A 21,485-nucleotide genomic window follows, 5' to 3' on the forward strand; every position below is an offset into this window, starting at 1 on the left:
GCTTATTTAGGTTATTGCTATATCACCTGTACCTAAAACAGTGTCAGATACATAATATGTGCTCAATTTGTTTTTTATTCAATGAATGAACAATTGCTTGTCTATTTTTGTAGAAGCAAGGAGAACAGGGTGGAAGGTCCACACCAGGCTATTAATTTCAGTTACCTATGGGGAAAAGGATTATTGAAAAGTAAGGGGAGAGAGATCATTAACATTTTCTTTATATATCTCACTTCTTAATAATAAATATATTCATTTTATAATGAAAATATTAAAAAGATAATGTTAAAGGGAGAAAAAGAAGACAAGCTATGAATGCCATTACATGGAGAAACACACACAACTCTTTTGTCATATACACTGCTGGATAAAGAAGAGACAAAGAAGTAACTCCAGACTGGGCTGTTTGAGGGCGGGGACAGACAAAACTATAGGTTACAGGGCTGGATGGTGTGGGGACCTTTTTTTTTTTTTTTTACATTCAATTAAGGACTGGATGCTGACCACTTTATCCATATAAAGAGATGTATAAATTTAAAAATTGTTCTTCTTGTTGTCAAATATGAATGTATTTGTTACTTCGTGTCTGGAACTATTTCCATACCAATGCGTAAACAATAAGTAGTTGTCTTCACCCTTGTGGCTGTTCTTAGTCACTTTGGATTGGTTATATTTGGTCACCAGTACCCATGTTCAGAATTCCCCTTAGAGTATACACACCTTTGATGAAGAGGTCTTAGGCATGTTGCCTTTGTTACTTGGTACTGGAAAAATCGAAGGGTTGTACAAAAACCAACCTTGATGTAAGCACCTCGATTACTGCCTTCTTCATAATAATTAGAAGCAGAAAATACCGTAATAACCTAATTAAAGAACAAGAGGATCGGGTTCACATAGAGGTAGTTCTCAAAATATCCTTCAACAAAGTCAGAAATAGCTCAAATCTTAAAAAAGCAAAAATTAAACAGAGTTCAGAATCCATACAAATCATTCAAGCCTGTCAAGATTTCCTGTGATTCCATTGGAGAGAAACAAGGCTTTTAAATCAGTGTCGCCAGAAGCACTGAGTTTTAGCCTTCATCCACACAGGGTATGACCTTGCAATCCTGAGTATAATTTCAGCTTCAATCTTAAAATCCTCCTTAATGCTCTGTTTTGTAAATTCTAAATTTTCCAAGGGGGTAAAGCCTTTATTTTCTTTTCTTGTGATATTTGAGCATTCAAAATAAAACTTGTCTAGTATCATCTTTTGCTTTTGCTTGGAACTGACTGATTTGGAGGGCCCAAGGCACTCCACAAAACCAGTGCTTTAAGGGCATAGAAATAGTGGCTAAAATAAGGGACCATGACCATTCAGTTGGCCTTGGGGCTGTGGTGGAGGATGGATGGTAACATCTGTCAGTGACCAAAAACCTTGCTTAGATCAAGTCCTATCCTAATAAGTCACTGCTGTTTTCTCTCCATTTTCTTATTACCAACAATCCTATATAATAAAAGGGTAATATGCAAATTGATCCTAACAGCAGAATGACTGGGAATGACAGGTCGCTATGATGTGCACTGACCACCAGGGGGCAGACGCTCAATGCAGGAGCTGCCCCCTGGTGGTCAGTGCGCTCCCACAGGGGGAGCTCCGCTCAGCCACAAACTGGGCTGATGGCTCCAAGTGTAGTGGTGGTAGCGGGAGCCTCTCCCACTTCCTTGGTAGTGCTAAGGATGTCTGACTGCGGCTTAGGCCTGCTCCCCACAGGACATCCCCCGAGGGCTCCTGGGCTGCCAGAGGGATGTCTGACTGTCAGCTTAGGCCGAATCCCCTAGGGAGCAGGCCTTAGCCGGCAAGTGGACATCCCCCAAGGGGTCCTGGACTGCGAGAGGGTGCAGGCCGGGCTGAGGGACCCGAGTGCACAAATTTTTGTGCACTGGGCCTCTAGTCTCTAAATAATACTGGCCTTAACCACCTCACAATTGTTACTAAGAGCCTGAAATGTAGTAATATAATTAAGAAATGCAAAAGTGTTTTAATAGAAGGAAATTACATTCAAATTTGTATTCTTTTGTATTCATTGCTGTTCAGTATTAGAAAAAGGAGTATCCCAGGACAAATTGGGACAAGAAACCAGTTCCTCAGTCCTCACCTCTTCTAGCCTTATTACACACCACTGCAGGAGCACAATATACTCCATTTTAGTGGCTGCAACTAACTACAGTGAATGACTTCCTAGAGATCACCTTCTCAAGTGAGTGGAGGGGAAGTGAATTTTTTGCTCTGCCCTGCACCAGGAACATGCAAAGGTGAAAGAGCAAACTGGATTCACGGCTGCCATTTAAGTGCTCAATGAGGATAAATACAATCTCAACCCCACCTTACTGGAGATTTGCCTTGAGATCAGTAAAAGCCTTTCTCTGTGTGTATTTAGTGTTGCATGTCAGTTTCTGTCTTTGGGATTAGGGAAGATGACGGAATTAAACCAAATATCCTTTAGGGTGAGGGACAGAGAGGCCCCGTCCAACAATGTATGTAAACCCTACAGCAGTGATGGCAAACCTATGACACACGTGCCAGAGGTGACATGCGAACTCATTTTTTGGTTGATTTATCTTTGTTAAATAGCATTTAAACATATAAAATAAATATCAAAAATATAAATCTTTGTTTTACTATGGTTGCAAATATCAAAAAATTTCTATATCTGACACGGCACCAGAGTTAAGTTAGGGTTTTTCAAAATGCTGACACGCTGAGCTCAAAAGGTTCACCATCACTGCCCTACAGTCTCCTGTTTCTGTCTACCAAAGCGTGGCCTTTTCTCTAGGTACCAGGGAAGACATCTTTCCATGGGCCTTTAGGTGAGACACATCCTGTGAAGAAAGACTGAGCTTAGGGGAAGGATGTCTGTGATGGTGTCACCAACAATGTTAGCTTACCTTCCCATCATGGCATATTTCATACCCTTCAGGCTTACATTCGTGAGACCTAATGAGCAGCTTCAAATGGTTTTTATTAAGAAACTTCGAGGTAACATCTGGCCCAAAATAGCAGCCCCCTCCTCGACATGTGTTTGGATAACAGCCTCGTTTCCCTCTAGGATCACTCCACAGAATATCGATAACCTTAAAACAACAAACCAGATTAGGCTGCTATTTACAAGGGAGAGTTTATCTTTCTAGATTCCAAATTCTTTTCCAGAAATATTTACCCATATTATCCCAAAGTCTTACTATTTCTCATTCCTCCTTCAAAATTGTTTCATATTTTTATCCTTCATGAATCTCTTCGAGAATAGTTTTAATTTTATAGCCACCAAAATCCCTTTCTGCTCATCCCCAATAACCAATGTTGCAATAATAGTAACTGATGTAGAAATACCTAGGAATCATGAAGAATCAGCCCTTGGCTTTTTTTTTTTTTAATCCATCACAAATGTTTCACAATTGCCGATTCTACAAAAGTCTTTTCTCTTGAAAGAACTTAATTGTCATGTTCAAAGGAGATAGCCATTTCCCCACAATGAACACACATTAGGTATTCTTAATATGGCCAAAGAGATAAGGTAGGTCTCTCAGTTGTGGCTTTGGCCCTGGTGTTTGTACTGTTGAGTACATAAGGTGAGGAAGTGTTTTTCATATCGCAAATATAGACAACTGCTTATCCAAGAATACCTCCTAAAGCATCTCTTTTGACTTTATGCCCTCTTGATAAGTACATCTCAGTTTCAACAATATATTTAGCCACTGGTTGGTTTCCACAATGTGTTCTACTAAACCCACAAGTATTTTATTAGCATAACATTTTCTTTTGGGGCTGAAATAAGCAAAAGCAGTCTACATGATGTCCAGGACAAAAGACCCAAGTTTCTAAGAATATTTTAATAGAAATTTGGGGGCTTCCTGTTTGTGGCTGTAATCTATGTATAATGTTTCTTTATTCAAATGTCTCCTACAGGAGCTTAAACAGTAGTGAAAAAACTAATTTTGTCTCTAAATATGTATAACCTTGAGAAAACTCTCTGGATCTCAGTTTCTAGATCTTTCAAATCAGAGGTTTGGGCCATAAGACTTGTAAAGTATCTCGAAGTTCTAACAAACCATGATTCTAAGAGTCTATATTTTCCACGTGCTTCTTTTGAGGGAATGAAGAAGCATGCATTTTAAGTTGTACAGTTACTCTCGTGCAGTGGTTCTCAACCTTCCTAATGCCGTGACCCTTTAATACAGTTCCTCATGTTGTGGTGACCCCCAATTTCATTGTTACAAATTGAACATAATTAAAGCATAGTGATTCATCACAAAAACAATGTGTAATTCTATATGTTTTCTGATGGTCTTAGGCGACCCCTGTGAAAGGGTTGTTTGACCCCCAAAGGGGTAGCGACCCACAGGCTGAGAACCGCTGCTCTAGTGGGTGTTAAGAAGAGGGCCAGAAGTGGCTGTCCCACTAAACATGATAGTACAGCTATTTATAGGTTTGGCATTGAAGGAGAGCTAGATATAGTAAGGGAAAAGACAGTGAGGTGGAGAAAAGAACAGAACTGGCTGGGTAACTGCTCTGGGATGACAGGCACCAGGTCAGAACTGGAGAAACACTGCACCAGACACATTTCAGACACTTGTAGAGTTTTTGATGATTGATTAAAGTGAGAATTAAAACCACCCAAAGATGATTCTCCTTTCTTCCCTACTAAATTCAATCACTAGAACAACCCTACCCTACAAATAAATAAAATGGAACCCATTTACTTTGCTGGTGTTTATGATAAAAATAACACTTGCATTTTAAACTGAATGATATCTTGCTCCTATACCATAAACTCATGTTTGGAGGATGACTTGGCATCCTATATAATAAAGAGGTAATATGCAAAATGACCCTCATGCCCTCACATCACAAGATGGCTGCCCCCACGTTGTCACAAGATGGCCACCCCATGTTGTCACAAGATGGCTGTCCCCATGTCATCACAAGATGTCCACCCCACATTGTCACAAGATGGTGCCACAAGATAGCCACCCCCATGTTGTCACAAGATGGCCACCACAAGATGGCCGCCCCACATTGTCACAAGATGACCACCCCCACATTCTCACAAGATGGCCAACAGGGGAGGGCAGTTGGGGGTGATCGAGCTGGCAGGGGAGAAGTTAGGTGTCAATCAGGCTGGCAGGGGTGCAACTAGGGGCAATCAGGCAGCCAGGCAGGTGAGTGGTTAGGAGCCAGCAGTCCCATATTGTGAAAGGGATGTCCTACTGCTGGATATATTTTATTGATTTTTTTACAGAGAGGAAGGGAGAGGGATAGAGAGTTAGAAACATCGATGAGAGAGAAACATCGATCAGCTGCCTCCTGCACACCCCCTACTGGGGATGTGCCTGCAACCAAGGTTCATACCCTTGACTGGAATCGAACCTGGGACCCTTCAATCCGCAGGCCGACGCTCTATCCACTGAGCCAAACCGGTTAGGGCCAGACTGCTGGTTTTAAACTGGTAGATGGACATCCTCTCAGGGGCCCCATATTGGAGAGAGTGCAGGCTGGGCTGAGGAACACCCCCCCCCCACAGTGCATGGATTTTATGCACTGGATCTCCAGTTTAGTATAATAAAGGAGAAAACATGGAACACAAGGAGTTTTGTTTTATAAGGAGGGGATTAAGATTTAAATTCCGCCCTAACCATTTGGCTCAGTGGATAGAGCATCAGCCTGCAGACTGAAAGGTCCCAGGTTCGATTCCAGTCAAGGGTATGTGCCTTGGTTGCGGGCACATCCCCAGTGGGGGGTGTGCAGGAGGCAGCTGATCGATGTTTCTCTCTCATTGATGTTTCTAACTCTCTGTCCCTCTCTCTTCCTCTCTGTAAAAAATCAATAAAATATATTTTTAAAAAAGATTTAAATTTCCACATGAGGTGTAAGTCAATTATGCCAAATTACTCCCAGAAAACCTCTTAAATTACCCTTAAAGCACAGTATATATGACTTTGAATATACAACCCTATATAGCAATGTGGATGTGTGATATTTTATATATGTGATAATACATAATATATTATATGAAAGTAAAATTTTATACATTTCTCTCCTTTTTGCCATATGTATATAGTTGAAATTTACATAAATTAAATGCACATATGATAGGGCTCTGTTGAAATAGATTAATCACTGGCCAAGGAATTAATTCTTCAAGTGTCACCTCTGTCACTTGGGACAAATCACTTTGCCTATTTAGGCCTTAGATGGCTCAGCTTTGAAATGAGGAAGATATATATAACACTCATTTTTCTTTGATTCAAAGTCATAAGGGATAGGTTTATAGAAATGAACTTCAGAATCATTCATTCCTTGAATTCTGCATTTCTTTTTTGTCTAGAATTCATTCACTTGAGTAGGTTTGCACAGACTGTGGCTACAACATAGATTTAATTCTGCGGCTCACAAACAAAAACTTCTATAAAGGGTGAAACAAATTCCTAGGCAGAGATAATCTCTCTCTTCTCTGGAACACCCTGTCTCCTCTGACATGCAGGGTATTTTGGGTGATAAGTGCAAAAAGAATAACTACTTACCATACTTTCCTGAAATTGTCAAACTAAAAACTGGGAAAGTTTTACTGAGTGACAGCTTTTTATGACCTGGTCAATAAATATCTGATTACAAAACACTGTTGAAACTAAAGATCTGACGAAATGGAAAGAGATCCCATGTTCATGAAGTTGAAGATATAATATTAAGAGTGCAATAGCATCTAAATTGATCCATAGATCCAAGGCAATGCCTACCAAAATCCCAGCTGCTTTTTGGTAGAAATTGACAAGCTGATCCTAAAATTCATATGGAAATTTAAGGGATCCAGAATAGTCCCAAAAAAATCTCGAAAAAGAAGAAAAAAGGGTGGATAACTCACACTTCCCAGTTTTAAAACTTCATACAAAGCTACCATAATCAAAACTGTGTAGTACTAATCTTATCTAATAAAGAGGGAATATGCAAATTGACCATCACGCTGTAATGGTCAAGATGGCTACACCCACAGCAGAGGCAGGGATTCCATAACAAAAGAGGGCTGTGTCCACAGTGGAGGCAGGGATTCTGTAAAACAAGATGGCTGCGCCCACAGCGTAGGCAGAGTTCCTGTAACGAGCCTTAAGGAGCAATCAGCAGGGACCTGAGGCTGCGTGGCACTGGGCTGGGGCAAAAGACCTGAGGCTGCGCCCCCTGCCTGGTAGGGCTTGACAGGGGACCTCAGGCTGTGGCCCCCCGCCCTGGCACTGGGCCAGGGGACCTGAGGCCATGCCCCACGCCCTGGCGGTGCTTGACAGGGGACCTCTGGCCATGCCCCCTGCCCAGCGGGGCTTGATGGGAAATCTCAGGGCATAGCCCCCACCCAGTGGGGCTTGACAGGGGACCTCAGGCCACACCTCCGCCCTGGTGATGGGCCAGGGGACCTCAGGCCGCACCACCTGCCCTGGTGCCAGGCTGGAGGACCTGAGGTTGCACTCTCCATCCCGGCGCCAGGTTGGGGGACCTGAGGCCGCGCCCCACACCATGCAGTGCTTGACAGGGGACTTCAGGCTGTGCCTTCCACCCATGGGGCTTGACAGGGGACCTCAGGCCATGTCCCCCACCCATGGGACTTGACAGGGGACCTCAGGCCATGCCCCCTGCCCCAGTGCTGGGCCAGGGGACCTGAGGCTGCACCCCCCGCCTGGTGGGGCTTGACGGGGGACCTCAGGCTATGACCCCTGGCCCAGGCCAGGGGACCTCAAGGTGCACCTCCTGGCCCAGGCCGGGGGACCTCAGGCTGCGCCCCCTGCTCCGGCGCCAGGCCAGGCAACCTGAGGCCGTGCCCACCTCGAGGGTTTGATGAGGGTGGGGCCGGCCAGGTCTGGATCTAGTCCAATGGGGGTGGGGCCAGCCAGGTCTGGGTTTTGTGTGATTTTGAGGCACATGTGGGTGGGCGGGGACTTGACTCTGGTTCCGTGGCACACCCCAGACTCTGACAGGAGGAAGATTTTCATATACATTTTACTAATTTTCTTTCATCTCTGATACTTCTATTATAAAGAGCAAATAGCAATATTAAAATATTTCCTCTAATTAATTCCCTTTTAATGTACACAAATTTCATGCACCAGGTCACTAGTATAAGGATAAACATACAGATCATGGAATATAATTAAGATTCTAGAAATAAACCTTCATATTTAAAGTCAATTGATTTTTGGTGGGGGTACCAAGAAAATTCAGTGGGATCAGTCTTTTTAACAAATGGTGCTGGGATAACTGGATATCCACATACAACAGAATGAATTTTAACACCTACCTCATACCATACACAAAATTAACTAAAAATGGATCAGACACCTAAATGTAAGAGCTAAAACTATAAAACTCTTAGAACAAAACATAGGAATAAATCTTCATGACTTTGGGTTAGGCAATGACTTCTTAGATATAATACCAAAAGCAAAAGCCCTGAGTAAAAGAAGCCAGACACAAGAGATCAAATATTGTAACATGTCCAGAAAAGGCAAATCTATAAAAACCAAAATAGATTAGTGGTTACCTAAAACTAAGGGGAGCAGGGCTGGGAGAGTGGGGAGGTGGGGAGGAAATGGGGAGTGACTGATAATAGGTATGGAGTTTATTCGGTGATAAAAATATTCTAAAATTAGACTGTGGTGATAGCTGAACAACACTGTGAAAATACCAAAAAAACAATGAAGCATATACTTCAAATAAGTACGTTATGAGGTATGGGAATTATATATCAATAAAGCTGTCAAAAAATAGTGATAAATTCAGTGAGAAGGATATGATCTGTGTATAAAGGCAAGTCACTTTTTATCTCTATATTGTAAGGGACAACATAATCTATGCTGTGTCTTCTTTACCACTTTGGTGAACAATCTGATGACCTACCTGTTCCCACTCATGCTTTGTTAAATAATCAGAAGGTGATCCACTTAATTTGACTCCTCGAGGCACATGTCCTTTATTCTTCATCTCAGTACCACTATCTTTATCCACTGGAACTGGTGGCATTAGCACGGATTTCATCTACAAAACAAATTCTTGCTTTAGTCAAACCCTATGCTTGGTGTGCTGCATGCAGAAACTTCAGTACCAGTTGCTATTCTGTCTATATTGTGGTGCCTCAACCCAGTGAAAAACGCATGGTCATCTTTTGCATCTCACCCATTTTCTTTATCTTAGTAATTCATTGATATCTAGAAAGTGAGCCTGTTAAATTCTGCTTGTACAATTTTCAAATAGATACATTTTCCCTACAGGGAAAGTTTCCCATTAGTTTCTAAAGGACCCTAGAGGCACAGATGTCAGTGCTAGACATGTTCTGAGGCATCATCTCAGGAAATGGACGATGCTAAGGGAAAACTGTCTCCCTCTGAGCCTTTATCTATACATTAGAGGCCCAGTGCATGAGATCTGTGCGGGGGGGGGGGGGGCGCGTCCCTCAGCCCAGCCTGCACTCTCTCCAATCCAGTACCCTTCAGGGAATGTCCAACTGCCAGTTTAGGCCTTTCAGGATTGGGCCTAACCAGCAGTCGGACATCCCTCTTGCAACCTGGGACTGCTGGCTCCTAATTAATTGCCTGCCTGCCTGCCTGATCACCCCTAACCACTCTGCCTGACAGCCTGATGCCCCTAATTGCCTGATGGCCTGATCACCCCTAACCACCTCTGCCTGCCAGCCTGATTGTCCCCTAACTGTTCCCCTGATGGCCTGATTGCCTCCTAACTGCCCTCCCCTGCTGGCCTGATCACCCCTAACTGCCCTCCCCTGACAGCCTGATCACCCCTAACTGCCCTCCCCTGCTGACCTGATCGCCCCTAACTGCCCTGCCCTGCTGACCTGATCACCCCTAACTGCCCTCCCCTGCTGGCCTGATTGCCTCTAATCAACTCTGCCTTGGCCTCTGCCACTGTGGCTCTGTCCGGAAGGATGTCTGGTCTAATTAGCATATTACCCTTTTATCAGTATAGATGGGGATAAGAGAGAACCAATAGGATTTGATTTCAGAAATACTTCAAAAGTGGCTGCTTTTCATTTTATTGTGTTTTCTTGGAGAAATGTGAGAAAGTACATTTATGTCCAGGAAAGTTCTCAAAGGGGACAACAAATGGGACTACATCAAAATAAAAAGCTTCTGCACAGCAAAAGAAACCATCAACAAAGCAACAAGAAAGCCCACTGCATGGGAGAACATATTTGCCAATGTTATCACAGATAAGGGTTTAATCTCCAACATTTATAGGGAACTCATACAACTTAACAAAAGGAAGATAAACAATCCAATCAAAAAATGGGCAAAGGACCTAATAGACACTTTTCAAAAGAGGACATTCAGAAAGCCAAGAGACATATGAAAACATGCTCAAAGTTACTAATCATCCGAGAGATGCAAATCAAAGCAACAATGAGGTATCATCTCACACCTGTCAGAATGGCTATCATCAACAAATCAACAAAGGACAAGTGCTGGAGAGGATGCAGAGAAAAGGGAACACTCATGCACTGCTGGTGGGAATGCAGACTGGTGCAGCCACTATGGAAGACAGTATGGAGTTTCCTCAAAAAGTTAAAAATGGAACTCCCATTTGACCCAGTGATCCCACTTCTAGGAATATATCCCAAGAAACCAGAAACACCAATCAGAAAGGATATATGCATCCCTATGTTCATAGCAGCACAATTTACCATAGCGAAGATCTGGAAACAGACTAAGTGCCCATCAGCAGATGAATGGATTAGAAAACTGTGGTACATCTACACAATGGAATACTATGCTGTTATAAAAAGGAAGAAATTCTTACCATTTGCAACAGCATGGATGGAACTGGAGAGCATTATGCTAAGTGAAATAAGCCAGTCAATGAAAGAAAAATACCACATGATCTCACTCATTTCTGGATAATAAGGACCATTATAAACTGAGGAACAAAAATAGATACAGAGGCAGAGCAACATCAAACAGACTGTCAAACTACAGCGGGAAGGCCGGGAAGGGTGGCAGGGGGGTAAGAGATCAACCAAAGGACTTGTATGCATGCATATAAGCATAACCAATCGACATAAGACACTGGGGGGTAGGGGCGGCTGGGGAATTGTCAAAGGGGGTAAAAAAAAGGAGACATATGTAATACTCTTTGTAATACTTTAAGCAATAAAAAAAAATTAAAAAAAAACAACACTACAATAAATAAAACAAAAAGCCCTAGAGAGGGCTACCTGCTCAGGCTAATCTCAGGAAAGGAAAATTCTTCAATCTGATCAATTGGTAGTGGCTGCCACAGCTGATCAGTTCTGTTGTCATAGGACAGGTGGTGGTGGAGTGTCTCATTCCTGCTATGTGCTTGCCAATATTTGACTGACAAAAACATCATGTTCCCTTGCTCTTGGCTAGAATCATATCCCCTCATTATGCTAACACTATCTCATGTTGATCGAAATGTCTTATTGACTTGACTATTTATTGATACCATGAGAAAGATGCCTTAGACTTAGGGTGGCCTTAAAATTTATTGCAACTGGTATACTTTTGAGGGTAAAGAGAGGTGCTACTAACACTTACACCAAGACAACAGGTATAAATCAAGAAGTATGATCCTCTCTGGGTGAAGTTGGGGAGGAGGCTATGCAAAATCACTACAGAATTAGCAAAAAGGTTATAAAAAAGTTTGCATCCAGTTTTGTCTTAGGCTTGCCCACTTTGCTCTTAAAATCTCTTAGGAGATATTCAATAAACATTGAGTTAAGTACTTATCACATCTTAATTGCTGGGGATCCTGGGGTTATATCAGGGAACTAGAGAAGCAGGGGAAGATGGTACTCAAACAGTACCACAGTTCGTTACTTAATCTTAGTAACTTATGAAGGATATATACAAGGGCTTCAGAGCATATAAAAGGAGAATTGATCTACTCTGCACATTGTGGAAGGCTTTGCAAGTGGGTCTATTTAAGCTGAAATTAAAAGGGTGAGAAGTTAGCAACAATATTATCATTCATATGTGTATAATGGTATAAGTGCTCCAAAAACTCAAGGTGAATAGGTGTCACACTTCTATCTATATCAGATTAAATTCCAGCTCCGGACTCCACTTGCCTAGATTGGTAAGAAATTGGTTATCAGTCCTGAGGGGTAAGGGTTTCTGTTTTTCACTAGGACCATATATGATCATCTGGCTCCAGAACTGCTATCAGGCCTCATGCCCATATGGTACCCCCTAAGCCTCTGGTCTGGGGACTTGGCTGGTACAGGAGGAAGACAACTCTAGTCATTCTACAAAGCCCAGCGGAAGGAGCCTTTTACAGAACCCACACAACCACTTCCCTCAGAGGTTTTATACATGCCCCTGCTCTGTTTCTGTTGTTTTTAATATGATTACTTAGGCTTAAAAATATTGCCCTGACCGGTTTGGCTCAGTGGATAGAGCGTCGGCCTGCGGACTGAAGGGTCCCGGGTTCGATTCCAGTCAAGGGCATGTACCTTGGTTGCGGGCATATCCCCAGTGGGGGGTGTGCAGGAGGCAGCTGATCTATGTTCCTCTCTCATCGATGTTTCTAACTTTCTATCCCTCTCCCTTCCTCGCTGTAAAAAATCAATAAAATATATTTTAAAAAATTTTTTTCCAAAAATATTACCCTGAGCCATTTGGAGTATTATAAGGGAACTCATATCAATTCAGAAATCAAGTGCTGTATGATTCCACCTATATTCGATACCTAGAGTAGTCAAATTCATAGAGATAGAAAGTAGAAGGGGCTAGGGGAGGGGGGAATGTAAAGTTAGTGTTAATATGTACATAATTTCAGTTTGGGAAGATAAACAGTTTGGGAAATTCATGGTAGTGATTTTGGTAATGGTTACACAACAATGTGAATTAATGCCACTGAACTGTACACTTAAAATTAGTTAAAGTGATAAATGTATATCCTATATAATAAAAGGCTAATATGCAAATCGACCAAACCACAGAACAACTGATCACTATGACACACACTGACCACCAGGGGTCAGATGCTCAACGCAGGAGCTTCCCCCTGTGGTCAGTGCGCTCCCACAGGGTGGCGGGAGCCTCTCCCGCCTCCGCAGCAGCGCTAAGGATGTCCAACTGACGGCTTAGGCCTGCTACTCCCGGGGAGTGGGCCTAAGCCATCAGTCAGACATCACACAAGGGCTCCTGGGCTGCGAGAGGGCACAGACTGGGCTGAGGGACCCCACCCCGAGTGCACGATTTTCATGCACCGGGCCTCTAGTTATGTATACTTTAGCATAATATTAATTAGAGATCTTAATTTTAAAAAATCAGGATTTTTTTCACTATTAGAAATGATATGAAATGCCAACATTTCCTTATTTTCCCACTTTTATCATGAATTTAAAAATTTCCCATGTAGATCTATCTAGTCAGTATGGATCAGTTGGCTAAAGTGTCATCCAGCGCACCAGAAGGTCTGGGGTTTGATTCCAGTCAGGGCACATACCTAGGCTACAGGTTTAATCCCCAGTTGGGACACATGTGGGAGGCAAGCAAAGGTCTCTCTCTCTCTCCCTCTCCCTCTCTCTCTCCCTCCCTCTTTAAAATCAATTTTTTTAAAAAAATTTCCCATGTATAGAAGTTACCCATTTAGTTCTTTACCATACAATCATAGATTTTCTGAAATTTGTACCAATCTTTTTAGAGTTACAACCCCGAAAACACAAATGAATACAAAATAATAAATTAAAAAAGAGGTATATATCCTCTTATAAATCTATGAGACAAGATTCATGTAATCTGCCTTCTTACTTTGTTTCTCTCTATGTGATGGAGTAAATTCAGATCTGTGGACTCTGATATGCCACCATGCATGATCAGGATTTCATCATCAATGATTGTACCGAGTGGTAGCCAGGCAAAAACTTCTTCCAAGACTTGTAGGATTTTTTTCCCATGTATCTGTAAGTAAGAGCTTGAATAAGACTCATTTCTCTGATGGGTTCAAGTTTATTGAATAGTCTCAATGGATGGACAAAAAGCAAAACAGTTTTCATGCCACCTAAAGGAAGTCAGCACAGAGTCACTAACCCACTAGCATCCATTAAGCATGTCTTTTTAGTCTGTATTTTTGAGACTGTCCCTTCCAGGGCGAGCTAATTCTCAGAGATAGTAAATGACTTGCCTATCATATGCAAGCCAACCAATCAAAAGCCCACACCCCCAACCACCTCCTTTATGGGGCTGAAATTACTCAAACTAGCCAATCCTAAATCTGCTTGCACTGCTTTCCCCATTTCTTCCCAGGGAAAATACAATAAACACACTCTCCCTCTCATTCCCTCTGCCTTCTGCCTAACCTTGGTGTTTCCCCATGTGGCCCCCCAGTGTGATGTGCTGTGCCTCCTGTTTCCTAATAACTTATTAAAAGCCTTTTCCTTTAGTACAGCTATGTTCTTGTTTGCATGTTTTACCACACCTGAGTAAAACAAATCCCAGGTACCTTTAAAACAATGGAATATGTTTGTATCTATGCTGAAATGTACAAAAGTCACATTGGAAAAGCTTGCTTTAGTCCAGGAAGAAAATTAAGCCTCTGCCATGGCTAGGGCTTCCTTCTGTGCTTTTATTCATATCGATTCTGACTAGTTCGCCCATCACCCTTCCTGAAGGCTCTTTTTTTTTTACTTCTATGTATAGACAGCAAAGAGAATTTTTTTTAAAGTATGAGTCTTACCTTATATTTGCTCAAGACTTCTTTTGTGAAGCCATACCTGGAAAAAAAAGGGGGGAGGATTAAAACTATTTAATTAAATGTTAATAACGCCTACTTATGTGAGCCATGCAAAAAAGGGAAGGCCTTGACATCTCACTATCACAAATGTCAGCAACTTAAGAAACTAGTCTTGAGTTGGAACTGATTATTATTTACCCAAGTGTTTGCTAGGCATGATGAGAAAGAACAAAAGCAGCCAAAACTTTTATCCCTATACTCAAGGAGCTTGTAGTATAGTTGGGGAAAGAAGATATATTTTTGTGAAACAATCACAAGCAACTTTAAAAATATGTGGTAAGCATGGGGAAAGCTGTGTGGGAGAATGCTTTTAGTTACACAGAATTTCTCAGACCACCTATATCTTACAGTAAATGAATGATATGGAGAGAAAAAAAGACTGAAGAAAGACTAAGAAAAACCTAGAAGATAAACAAGTTGGCTCTTTATAGTCTCTCAGATATACTTCATGTTATATATTAAAGGTTTTAATAGAAAGTGTCAGGAATTTTAGAGCCTGAATTAACAGTCACTAAGGGAGATTTAATGATGGTAATTTTCTTCAATTACTTTTCCTTGCCTTAGCATAATAGTATACATATACTCTTAGTACCCAACACAGTGAAGTTGGATCACAACATACTCCAGGTTTCTATGCAAATAATATCATGTCAGTCTTCTATAGTATAACATGATGTTTTCTGAGATTATTTCAGTCCTGTACTCACCAAAGGTTTCCATGTTCTTAAATCTAATGAACACTTTGCAGTCCCCATCTTCCTTGCTCTTTCTGAAACACTAAATACAGTTGACTACATAGTCCTGGAAAACGTTTTTTCTCTTGGATTGTGTGAAAGTAAACTCTCCTGGTTTTCCTCCTACCTTTCTAGCTATTGTGAATCTCCTTTGCAAGTTCTCCTCTATCTTGCCTTAAACATTGGGAGTTCCTTCAGATTCTGTCCCTTCACTTTCTCCCTTGGCAATGTCATTCTTGTCCAAGGTTTCAGTTACTATTTACATGCCAATAACTACAGGACAATATTCCAGCCCACACTTCATTTCTGAGCTCTGGACATGTATACTCAACTTCCTACTCAAAGCATCTCAGATTAGCTTTCCCCAAACTGAACTCATCATTCTCTCTCACCCCAACTTTCTCCTCTTTTCATGTTCCCAATATCGGTAAATGATATGTACCCCCAAACTCAAGGCAAGAACCTAGAGTCCACCCTTGATTATCTCCTCTTTCAAGTCCCTCATACCACCAAGCATTAAATCATCATTCCCAAAACTCCTCTTGATTTTATCTACTCCTTTGCATCTCCATCCCCACTATCCTAGTGTAAGTGAGAATCCATCATATACTCTTCAACTACTTCTTAATTGTCCTCTTCATATATACAGGTACTCTTGCCCGTCTCCAAATTTACTCTTCCTGCTATATTTAAAACACAAATTTATGATAATCTCCAATGAATTTCTGTTGTCCTTAGAAGAAAATCCAAATTCCTTTGCATGATCCAACCATTTATGTCTCCAACTCTATCAGACACCATCCTGTCCATCAGTCTATGCTCCTGCCCCCCTAAATTTCTTTCAAGTCTAAAAAGTCTTGTCTTAAGTTCTGCATAAGTTGTGCCCTCACTGTGAAACACCATGGCATTTTCTTGATTTCCTAACTCATTCTTCAGGGCTCAGACTAACACCATACTTCTGTGAGAGAACCTCTGTCACCTCTCAGCCAGATTGGATTCCCCACTTTACAAACTCACCACACTTGAAAAACCTGCTCAATATGTGTCTTGCCTGCTAGAGGTAAACTCTATGAGGGTAGGGACCATGTCTCTTTCATTAAACATTGCAGCATTAGATAAATATGATTGGCTAAATTAATAAATTAAAGGATAAATGGCATGCCCAAATAAAAATATTGAGCTATATTACATATTAATGGGCCTCTGATTTTTTCTTGTCTTGGAATTTTCTTTTTCATAGTCTCAGAATTTGCTTCCATACCTAAGAATTAGAATTTAAACTCTGTACTCTGGTCAGGTGCCAAAACTGCCCAAAAGACAAAACTAATAAGTTGCTGAGCATTGATCAAGGCACCCAAAAGCCCAGGACCAAAAACATAAAACATCCCATGTCTTCTACTGCCCTAGGGCAAACTGGTTCCTGTTTTTCATAAAACAAGAAACAAAAAAAGAAAAAGAAAAGGAGGAGGAAGAGGAGAGGAAGTAGAAGAGGGGGAGGGAGGGGGAAGAAGAAGAAAGAAGGGAAAAGGGAACATCTACCACCCATTGGGCCTTTTAGCAAAAACTGGTAAACCATTTAACCAATCTGTATTCTTCAAATTTCCAGTGAGTCAGATAGTTGAAATGGTATGTTACAGCTGTTCTCAAATATGTTTATGAACAACTGTGCCAAAAGCAATTATCATGTCATGAAAAATACAGTCCTAGTTTCTGAAACAACACATGACACAAGCCAAAAGGGTAGCAACAGAATGATTCCATCTAAGCCTGCTCAAGGACACCTCCAAACCTGGCCTAACACATCTACCCTGCACATGATATGGACTGTGAAGGGTGGGCCTGGGAGGATAAGAACATAACAGAAGGGAGAAGGAAGAACAGAGGTAGAAAAAAAGACTGAAAGAGGACTTCAGAATAATGCATACTCAGTAGAAGACTGGGGCTTGTAAACAGGGATAAGAATTGAGATTCCCCTCATCCCTGCTTCTCTACACCCACCTCTAACTCTTTGCTAGGAACTAAATATGATGGAATTTTATAAAATGGGAAACAAAAGAGGAAATATAAAGGCCTAGGTTACCTCATATTCATCAAAAAATCTTCATGGTTTCCTCTGTTCAAGCACAGGTCATCGCCATAGAGAAGAAAACTCACAAACAGGATCATTAAGATCTCGATGGAACATTTTCCTCGATCTACAAAATCACCGTTAAAAACATATGGGTTATACCCTGAGGGGAGGCCATTCTGTGGAAGGAAGAGAGGGGAAAAACAAGCAGTTACAAAAATATACTTTTAAAATAAGGCTTTGTACTTAATGTCCCTGTGAACATGGCGAAAAGAAGCTGAGTCTGTTCCTTCATTTGGGAAAATTTTCTCAGTTGCTTGAGTTAGTTTCACTCTTCTAGGGCAGGCATCTCCTGCAAGGGACCTTGAAAGTGAAGAATTATCTTGGGGCAGGAAGATATCAGGGGATGGGGATTGCTCATTCTACCCACCATCTACTATGAGTTTTCTCTAAAAGGAGCTGATATTTGTCCTATAAATAATGGCGACTCTCTTCCTTTTCCCTGTAAAAGAGGGAAACTTCTAAGGGGCCCTGTGTTTAACTTCTCTGGGCTTTATGTGATTGCCTCAAATTGCAAAAGGAGAATGACACTATATCCCCCACCCCCCCACCCCAGATCAAATGACAATGGATACGAAAGTGCCCAGGAATGTGTAAGGCACCGATAATTGTATGTAAGGATAATACACCAGTACACTCTGATACAATCACACTACGTATTGATAGCCAGTGTGTGTTCTCACTTCTCACTGACCAGACCATATTAACTGTTAAATATTTTGATTATCACTCCTGGGTATGAGATAATACCTTTAAACACAGTGTTAGCATGAAAAATAACTGGGATCAGGAAAATATACTCGAAAACAAGTATTCACAAAGATATATGCACCCCTATGTTCATTGCAGCATTATTCATGGTGGCCAAGACATGGAAACAACCAAAGTGTCCTGTGATAGAGGACTGGATAAAGAAGATGTGGTACATATACACAATGGAATACTACTCATGGATGGACCTTGAGAATATTATGCTAAGTGAAATAAGTCAGTCAGAAAAAGCTAAGAACCATATGATTTCACTCATATGTGGGACATAAAACTGAAATGCATGAGCACAAACAGCAGTGTGGTGGTTGCTGTAGGAAAGGTGATGGGGGATGAAGAGGATCCTAATATATGGTAACGGTAGTTTTGATTTCGGGTGATGGGCACACAGTACAATATACAGATCTTGTAACATAGAAACCCACCATATTAACCAATGTTACCCCAATAAATTTAATTTTTTAAAAAAGTTAATTCTTGACATTAAAATTTAAAATACCAATCAGAGCTAAGTAAAAGAAAGAATGGTTGGAAAATACATTATTGACCATAAAGAGCAAGCAGACAAAAAATCTTTCACACAGAACAAAAAGGACCATTGGCTCCTAACTGCTTGCCTGCCTGCCTGCCTGCCTGATCACTCCTAACTGCCTAACTGCTCACCTGCCTGCCTGATCATCCCTAACTGCCTAACTGCTCACCTGCCCGCCTGATCATCCCTAACTGCCTCTGCCTCAGCCCCTGCCGCCGCAGCTTCATCCAGAAGGATGTCCAGAAGGTCATTTGGCTATCCGGTCTAATTAGCATTTTAGGCTTTTAAATATATTTTATTGATTTTTTTACAGAGAGGAAAGGAGAGGGATAGAGAGTTAGAAACATCGATGGGAGAGAAACATCGATCAGCTGCCTCTTGCACACCTCCTACTGGGGATGTGCCCGCAACCAAGGTGCATGCCCTTGGCCAGAACTGAACCTGGGACCTTTCAGTCCACAGGCTGACGCTCTATCCACTGAGCCAAACCGGTTAGGGCCAGCATTTTAGGCTTTTATTATTATAGATATTTGGATGGTAAACATGTTTTCAACTGTGATGACAAATTTTCTTGTATTAGAACTTACTAATCTCCAGTTAAATCAAACTTTGCTTATAGGTATTTTATCTCTACTGTGAGCAAAGAATAATGAATTTCTTTAATCAAATCTAATTTTAAGTCAAAAATAATAATGGTCAGCTGGGCCATCTACTTTATACAGCATGCTTGACACCCAATGAGTTTTAACATTTTCAAAAAGTCACACACATTGTCAAAAGACTGAGATTTGTGATCATGAAGGCCACTCAATAGAATATATCAGTCTCTAGAAGTGATTCTAAAAGGAGTTCTAAATGTGTATACATGTTGAGCCTCTTAAGTCAGCTGCTTCAAAGAAGGCAAGACTCATTTGGATGTATAAGGTCTCCCCTGTTGGTTCAGGATTAGACATATTACTTTATATAGTCTGAGTCAAAAATGCTTTAGTTTTAGAATAATACAAGAACTGGAAGATAGATAAGAGGATGAGGAGCTAAGTCTCCTGAGACATAAGTCTCTAGAACATTTAGGCTTCGAATTACTGAGATTTCTGGGTTTCCTTCAAAGAAGCAAAACCTGCTGCTATACCCCATCCTTCACTCAGTTCCAGCAAACCAAACTCTCTAGCTTATTCTGCAGCTGATATACAATAAACCATCTATGACATGGAAATGAATTTGACAAATATAGAAAACTCAGGGTAACCACAATTCAGATGACCTGCAGGGGGGAAAAGAGCAGACTACAATTAATCACTTTGAGTAGAGACAAAAACAAGATATTTCCCTATATTGTCACCTGTTGTCTACTGAAGCATTTTAAAATAGACATCTAGAAGGTATCCCAACTTATGTGGACATTTTTGTGCACATCATATAATAACTTCTGTACCTCAACTCCACAATATTTTAATTTTATATCTTTTGAGAACCCTATTTTAGAGATCTGTCCTTTTGATTGCAACACACTGCTTTAATCTCAAAAGGAAAGGAATTGACTACTGTGGCAGTGTGAAGCATATCAGGATAGAGAAAAATAGAAAATATTTAATGAACTTCTCAACTGGAAAATCACAGGCATGGGGGGTGGAGGATGGTAAGAAGAGAGAAAGAAAACAAACAAACACTAAGATGGCAAGGCTTCCAATGGACAGCGTCGGTATGACACCCACAGGGTTAAGAGTTAATTAGCTTCTCTGTGTCCATGTGCATCCCTTTTTCAGCTTCAGGAGGTCTCCATTCACAGCATGAATTTAACAAAATAATTTGCCAATACTTGATCTAAAATTTCAAGCTTTGCTTCCAGTGAGGAAAAATGTCTTGCAATGTTAGCAAGGCTAACTAAGGCTCTGAATGAAGTATTTCAAATTGGTCACTCTAATTAAGCAAAAGTGGCTGATTTAAATTAATTCGTTCAGAAAATAAAATCTAAAAATATGACCTAACCAATGCTATGTAAATTGGTTCACTTGATGATATTGGAGCCATATAAAGTCGAGATGCCTTTGAACACAGGCCTGTCATAGGTAACAGTGTGGTGCCCAGAGGAAAAAAGTATTTTCAAACCCAGATAGGAATATGACCTGAAAATGTCTGGCTTAGTGAAAAGGTGCTAAATGATATAATTTTTAAGGACAACCAAATATTGTTTTCGTTTTTTTATTATTGTTAATCCTCACCCGAGGATATTTTTCCATTGATTTTTAGAATGGGAGGGAGGGAGAGAAACATCGATGTGAGAGAGACACATTGATTGGTTGCCTCCCACACACACCCCAATCGAGCCTGCAACCGAGGTATGTGCCCTTGACTGGAATCAAACCCAGGACCTTTCAGTACATGGGCTGACACTCTATACACTGAGCCAAACCAGCTAGGACAAGGACAACCAAATTTTAAAGAAACCAAAATCTTAAAACAAACAATCAAGAACAATCATTACTGTGAATCTCATCATTTATTGCAATGCATCACAAAAACTATCCTATCTAATAA

General features: G+C 41.1%; 1 protein-coding gene across 2 annotated transcripts in view; it reads right to left on the bottom strand.

Annotated features, from left to right (window-relative positions):
- Positions 1-21,485, bottom strand: part of PPEF1 (protein phosphatase with EF-hand domain 1) — a 118,562-nt gene that overhangs the window by 10,686 nt on the left and 86,391 nt on the right. The window contains exons 14-19 of one of the 2 annotated variants that reach the window (XM_059678997.1): positions 17,603-17,769; positions 14,732-14,768; positions 13,807-13,956; positions 8,915-9,052; positions 2,926-3,111; positions 721-863 (exon numbers count right to left, since the gene is read on the bottom strand). In XM_059678997.1, coding sequence (XP_059534980.1) covers positions 721-863; positions 2,926-3,111; positions 8,915-9,052; positions 13,807-13,956; positions 14,732-14,768; positions 17,603-17,769 — 821 coding nt within the window. The remainder of the gene's footprint in view (positions 1-720; positions 864-2,925; positions 3,112-8,914; positions 9,053-13,806; positions 13,957-14,731; positions 14,769-17,602; positions 17,770-21,485) is intronic. The other variant, XM_059678998.1, reaches the window with a different exon arrangement.

This window comes from Myotis daubentonii, chromosome X (assembly GCF_963259705.1).
Source record: "Myotis daubentonii chromosome X, mMyoDau2.1, whole genome shotgun sequence".
NCBI classification, from domain to species: domain Eukaryota; kingdom Metazoa; phylum Chordata; class Mammalia; order Chiroptera; family Vespertilionidae; genus Myotis; species Myotis daubentonii.